The sequence below is a fragment of the Mercurialis annua genome, linkage group LG1-X, assembly GCF_937616625.2.
Source record: "Mercurialis annua linkage group LG1-X, ddMerAnnu1.2, whole genome shotgun sequence".
Classification (NCBI taxonomy): Eukaryota; Viridiplantae; Streptophyta; class Magnoliopsida; order Malpighiales; family Euphorbiaceae; genus Mercurialis; species Mercurialis annua.
Window position 1 is genome coordinate 4,615,247 of NC_065570.1, and position 7,098 is coordinate 4,622,344.

General features: G+C 37.5%; 1 protein-coding gene across 1 annotated transcript; it reads right to left on the minus strand.

Annotated features, from left to right (window-relative positions):
- Positions 1-3,974: 3,974 nt before the first annotated feature.
- On the minus strand, positions 3,975-5,867 carry LOC126680927 (uncharacterized). Its single transcript, XM_050376269.1, has 2 exons — positions 4,625-5,867; positions 3,975-4,558 (listed from the first exon to the last, which is right to left on the minus strand). Exons 1-2 carry the CDS (start codon positions 5,865-5,867, stop codon positions 3,975-3,977), a joined length of 1,827 nt encoding a protein of 608 aa, XP_050232226.1.
- Positions 5,868-7,098: the final 1,231 nt, after the last annotated feature.

Genomic DNA, 7,098 nt, shown 5'->3' on the forward strand with positions numbered 1-7,098 from the left:
AATCGTTTCAGATAGAGGTTCCGTATTTACCTCTCATTTCTGGAAGAGTTTACAAGACGCGTTAGGAACACGATTGAATTTTAGCACTGCGTTTCATCCCCAGACAGACGGCCAGTCTGAGCGGACGATTCAAACATTAGAAGATATGCTTCGACTTTGCGTATTAGACTTCGGAGGTAGTTGGGATACGTACCTACCTCTAGTCGAGTTTGCCTACAACAACAGCTATCATTCGAGCATCGAGATGGCTCCATACGAAGCATTGTACGGTCGCAAGTGTCGATCCCCTATCTGTTGGGATGAAGTTGGTGAGCGAAAGCTCACTGGAGCAGAGATCATCCAGATTACGTCAGAAAAAGTACCGTTGATAAAGCAACGTCTGAATACTGCTTCCAGTCGACAGAAGATTACGCGGACCCCAAAAGGAAGGATATCGAATTTCAGCTCGGAGACTACGTGTTTCTCAAAGTATCACCAATGAAGGGAGTAATTCGTTTCGGAAAGAAGGGTAAATTGGCTCCGAGATATGTCGGACCATATCAGATCGTGGAGCGTATAGGCTCAGTTGCCTATAAGCTAGACTTGCCACAGAAGATGTCGCAAGTTCATCCAGTCTTCCATATTTCCATGCTTCGGAAATATGTACCAGACCCTTCTCGAATAATTCAACCACAAGTGGTGGACGTGAGCGAGGAACTAACTTACGAAGAGCGGCCAGTGCAGATTATCGACACGCAAATACGACAATTACGAACGAAGAGGATTCCAATGGTGAAAGTTCTATGGAGGAGTCAATCCATAGAAGAGTGCACGTGGGAGACAGAAGAGGATATGAGGCAGAAATATCCATATCTGTTTACTCAAGGTACGTGGCTAATTTTAAATTCGAGGACGAATTTATTTTAAGGGGGGGTGAATGTAATACCCCAAAATATTTTAAGATAATTACGTCGTGCCACGTGTCGAGATTTCCGATAAATTAAATTAAGGAGAATTTAATTTAATTATATCGGAAATTCAAGAATAAAATCTAATGAGTCAATTAGCGGGATTTAAGGAGTTAATGTTGAAAAGTTGGATGTGGAAGCATTTTGGGGCTAAATTGCAAATTATGCAAAGTTTAGGGACCAAAGTGCAAATTAGCCAATTAAGCCCGAAAATAGAGATTTGAGGATTTTCGATGGAAATCTATATTTTAAGTGAGTATTATTAATTCGGAGATAAATAATACGTATATGAATTAATAGAAAGATTAATTGATTTTGATTTGGACTAAATTGAAACTTTTGAAAAGTTTCAAGGACCAAAGCGCAAGTTAGCCATTATATATATAATCCAAACCTTCAGAATGAAGGTTACAGAACCTTCATCTCTTTTCTTTCTTTCTTCGTTCTCAACGGCGATCAATTACGGTTCGTCGCGCGGATTCCGTTTCTCGTCCGTTTCCGACGTTCTATAACTCCAAACGATCGTATTTCGACGGGTAATCACGGTAAGCTTGACGTTTTACCGTTTCGTTGATTATATTTTGAGTTATATCGATTCAAAGTTTTAGGCCACGAAACGATTTTATCGTTTTATCGAGTATAGGATTGATATATAGCGTTTTGAGCTTGGAATATGCGTTTTGGTTGGGTTTGGAGCGTTTTTGCGTATATAGCAGGTCGGAAACCCCGGAAATCGATTCCGGGGGATCGTGCACGACAGTACACGATCGTGTACTGTGGTACACGAACGTGTACTTGTGGTACACGAACGTGTACCATCAATGGTACACGAACGTGTACCGAGGTACACGAACGTGTACCAACATTGGGTACACGAACGTGTACCAAGGTACACGAACGTGTACCTCCCTGCACGAGCGTGCACCCTTCGATTCTCGCACCCTGAATCTTCGTACCTCGATTGAATTAATTACGCGTATTGAATTAGAAATCGAATAGTAGTTAACCTAATGAGGTTATAAGAAGATTGAATTGGAAGTAATTTGTGATCCATAAACGAGTTTGATATCATTTAATGGGATATGCGTGAGAAGCACGACGATTAGTAAGAGTTCAATGTGTCGAGTCTCGAGTCTAGAGTCAATCTTAGAATAGGATTCTGATGTGAGTCAAATGTTTTGAAATTGTTTTAGATCCAGCGAGGCAGGAAGGAGCTGGACCAGGAGCTCGGGAAGCTTGACGTTTCTAAAGCCCCGACGTATTTTTGGATAAGCGTTTTCAGTGAGTTTATACGATTTGCTTTTAAAGTATTTAATTAAGCAATTATTTTATATTGCTTTATATTTGAATTGCATGATTTATATATTAAATCTTTAAGTGAGTTGCACATATGCTTGATTTGAAACCAGTATTGATCCGATGGAACGTGCTACCTATTGAGCGGCAATAGGACTGTGTGATCACCAGTTTTGATTTGATACATCTATGAATATGATTAAGTATATGAGTTCTGAAGGTAGATGTATGATTGTGATACGAGAGTGAACTCGGTTACAGTGTAACCTGAGCCCCGTATCTAGTGGGTTAGACCCACCATTGGGATTAAGAGAAGTGTCGCGACTGACGTGGTAGAGTGTGAATACTCCCGGGTCGGACTATTGGATAAGTCTTTCTCTGAATATATACAGTTAACATATTTGAGGATTAGGGTTTCAATCGGATCCTGTACTTGGCTGCATATGATTGATTACGATTTTATGTTTTATTTGAATACTTACTAGTAAATGTATGAACTCACTCAGTATATCCCAATATACTGACCCCTCACAGATTTCCTTTCAGGATAAAGACGCTTTGAAGCAACGGACTTCTATCCTACTTCCAGAAGTCTGTATTTTTGAGTATGTAAAGAAACAGTACTTTACTCTTAGAGCTGCAGTAGATAAGTATTTTGTGAGTCAGCTGTAATATATAGTTTTCTGTAAATATTACTCTAACGTTTTAAAAGTTTTAAACGTTTTATGCTTGCTGCGTTATTTATATATGGTGACTGCCAGAGGATATGTGTACCTGGCATGTGTGCTTCTGCATGACACGTGATTGCTTATGTCATGCATGACGTTTGTGTTTTGCGAAAAATTATTTTACGTTTTTAGGCTTGCTACGGGTTTCGGAGCAACCACTCCCATTCCCTAGCGCCGGTCTCGGCTCTGAGATTGGGTCGTGACAAAATCCATCACGGGCGAGATATGCTACTGGACAGCTTTCTACTCAAAAACACGATTTTTGCTAGAGAGTTCCGAATTGACTTCCGATTGTTCCTATGAGTTCCTATACACTAATAAACATGATTAGATCACTCATAGTTGATTGTCAAAGTCAAAACAAAAGGAGTTTGAAAGGACAAAGGTCCAACAATCTCCCCCTTTTTGAGTTTGACAATCAACATGCTAAAATGACTAAGTTAAGTAAGAGTCAAATTGATTTTGGCTCCCCCTCACTTTATGCACAAAAGATATAAGCAATTTATAATGCATAAGCAAGAAATTTTGAAAAAAAAACTTAGCAATTTGAGCATGTAAACTTCTCCCCCTTTGTCAAGCACAAAAAGAATCAAAGCATGTTTAGAACACGGACAAAGGAGATAATTGAAGGAGATTTTGAAAACAATTTTTAGTCTCTCATTCAATTGAGGCGCAAGACACTAATTTGATATGCATATCAAGCCTAAAACTCAATTGATTGAACTAATTTGATTTAAATGATCAAAAATAGGTAATAATTCATCAATTGAATTGTACCAAGGCAAGTCCAATCATTAAAAAAGTTTTAAAGCATATCAAAACTTTTTGGAGAATTAAGTTTTGAAAAATTGATTCTCCCCCTCAAAACAACAATTTTGGAAAACATGGCATATAGATTGATACAAATTTTACCTATGTTGCCATTTTCCAAAAGCTTCCATAGATCATCCACCTTATGATTTGAGATTGGTTTAGTGGACATCAATTGTACCTACAAAGCAAATCACTTAGGTACCCAAACAACTTTGGGTCCTTGAAAGTTAATGCTTGAATAGTTCAAAGGGATTAGCCTTAATTGAACTTTTCTCACATAGCAATGAACATTAATGTGACCATATTGCATGCAATAAAAACATTGAGTTCTATGGTTCACATTTGATTGCTTTTGAGGTGGCTTGGTTCTAATGTTCTCATAAGAACAAGCACAAGCATGTACACAAGAATTGACAATTGAAGATGCATGAACATGTGAGTTCTTTCTAGTCTTCTTGTTCCATTTTTGACTATATTGAGAAGCATAGCCATGTCTCAAGGGTCTTGTACCCTTGTTGCTCTTAGCCTTTTGAGCCAAGAATGGCTTAGGCCTAGGAGCTTGAGCATGCACCTTCTTTGCCTCAATTGGTTTGACCAATTTAGGAGGAACTTCTATAGAAGAAGTTTGAGGCAAAATGGACTTCACAAATTTAGTCCCATTGGAACTAGAGGCATTTTGATTATAGCCAAGTCCATATTTTATGGTTGGGCATCTTTGAGATACAAGAATTGAATCCAAAGTTGCCTTCCCTTTTTGAAATCTTGAAAGTGAATCTTTTAATTCAAGAATTTCATTCTTTAGTTGATCATTTTCCTTAAGCAAGTTATCAACATTCAAACCTTGCTTAGGGATAGATTCTAAAGATGACTTGAGAGCTTCATTTGACAATTTAAGCTCATGAAATTCTTTTGTTAAAACAATCATTTCATCTTTGGCTTTAGAAGCCTCATTTTTGAAAAATAGCATCTTGGCTTTATAATCACCACATTTAATTACTAGTTCATCAAGCATGCTATACATATCATCATCATCATCATGATCATCATCAATAACAATATCATCAATAACATCATCAACAATATCATTTTTAACATTTAAGCATGCATCATGTGATTCAACACCAATACCATCCCAAGATAGAAAAGATTGGGGGTTTACCTCTAGTGTTGGTTCCTCCTCAAAAGACATGAGGCACAAGTTGGCATCATGGTGGCTATCACCATCCGATTGAGAATCACCATCCCAAAAAGTCTTGGAACCCCCCTTTGAACTCTTCCTTGAAGAGGAGGATCTACCATGATTTCCATTTCCCTTCATCTTGAGCTCATTCACTCTCTTTGTGAGCCTCAAGAGTTCTTCCTCATTGCTTTTCTTCTTGTTCTCTTCTAAAAGAGTACTTGTTGATGCCTTGAAAGCCATGTTCTTCTCCCTTGCCATTTCTTCTTGAATAATCTTGATGTAAGACATCTCATGGAGAAGAAGCTTTCCAATCAACTCATCCGTCCTCAAGGTGGATAAATCATGAGTTTCAATGATGGCGGTAGTCTTAGGTTGCCATAGAAGAATAGGAAGGGATCTTAGGATTTTACCATTGATTTCATTTAGCTTGAAGAATTTTCCAAGTTGCTCAAGACTATGAACAATCTTAAGAAGCCTTGATGTCATCATCCCCACATCTTCATTTGGCAAGCCCTTGAAGCCTTCATACTCACCAAGAAGCAACTCAAGCTTCTTACCCTTGACTTGTTGTGTACCTTCATAGTAGCTCTCAAGAGTCTCCCACATTTGCTTGGCACAATTCAAGTGTTGAATTCTACCTTGTTCTTCTCTAGAGATTGAGGAGAGGAGAGTAGTAATGGCTTTTCTATTCATGCCATTCTCCTTGACTTGCTCTATAGACCAATCTTGTCTCTTCAAAAGAGCTCCATTTTTGTCACATGGAGGTGTCCATCCCCTTAGAAATACACTCCATAGATCAACCCCTTGCATATCAAGATAATTTTCCATCATATATTTCCAAACTTTGTAATTTGAGCCATCAAGAAAAGGTTTGAGAGTGATGAAAAAAATTTCGGTTGCCATTTTTGATCGAAAGCTCTAGCAATTAAGCAACAAGAAGAGCACCTTGCTTTGATACCAATTGAAAGACCCTTTGGGTTATAAGGCAAACCGGTTTTTGATTTGTGAATCGGAAATTTAAATTCGTTAAAGCGGAAAAGAGAATTTAAAGACACAAGAGATTTAGAGTGGTTCGGATCAACTCACGATCCTACTCCACTACTCAATCTAAGATTGAGATTTTAGAATCCACTAAATGGGATTGTGCTTTATAGATAAGCACCAACTTTACAAAGAGATTTCTTAGAGATAATCTCAAACTCACAATTGATTTTTCAAGGATAATCAAGAACCTACAAGGGTTGAGTTTTTCCAAAGCTAAACTCTAACTCACAATGATTAGGAGTTTCCAAGATTACTCCAAAACTACAACAAAACTAAGTGATTTAAAAATGTATGTTTGTTGTTTCAAGGTGTGTAAATCATTAACCTTGTGTAATACCCCAAAATATTTAATTATCTAATTGGACCATGTGTCCAGTTTTGAGTCGCCAGAGTGGCGATATCGGAAAGCCTTCCGATAAAAGTAAGATAAATAAGTTTTAGTAGATCGGTATTAAAAGAGATTATAGCAAAGAATTTAACATTTTATTTCAATTCTAGAGTGGAATTGGAATTAGAAAGGAAGTATGTTAAGAAAGTTGCAAAATAAAGTACAGAGACTGAAGTGGTAATTTAGCCACTATGACTTAAAATGGAAATTATTTCGCCAAGGCCCGCGAAACGTTTTATAGTATATGTGGTAAAAGTTTCGGGTCAATCGGAGACCTTTTAAAATTTGGACGCGGATACGTTTTGGGCTAAATTGTAACTTTTGAAAAGTTCTAGGGCCAAAACGTAAATTAGCCAAGTAAGTCTCGAGAATAGCAATTCAAAGAGTATTGACGGAAAATAATAATTTCGGGCCAAGTATTATTTAATTGGATATAAATAATACGTATAAAAGAATAATTTAACCGTTTAGTTAAATTAGAAAGTTTAAAAGGGAATTGGTTTATGTTAAAGAAATGGAGGATCAAAATGGTACATTAGCCAAGATATATATATGTTTCTTAAGAAGGAAAGAAAGAAGGATTAGATGATCCAGAGAAAGAGAGAAGGAAGATGACGATGGATTCGATCCGTCGCGGTTTCGCCGTTTCTCGTCCAAATCGAGTGATTCTCGCGCCGATGGATTAAGAATTCAATTCTCTAT

Coding starts and splice junctions, on each gene's coding strand:
- LOC126680927 (XM_050376269.1), bottom strand. CDS start 5,867: ATGGCAACCGAAATTTTTTTCATCACTCTCAAACCTTTTCTTGATGGC. Junction 4,559..4,624: donor AGAATCTATCCCTAAGCAAG/GTTTGAATGTTG, acceptor TTGAATTAAAAG/ATTCACTTTCAAGATTTCAA.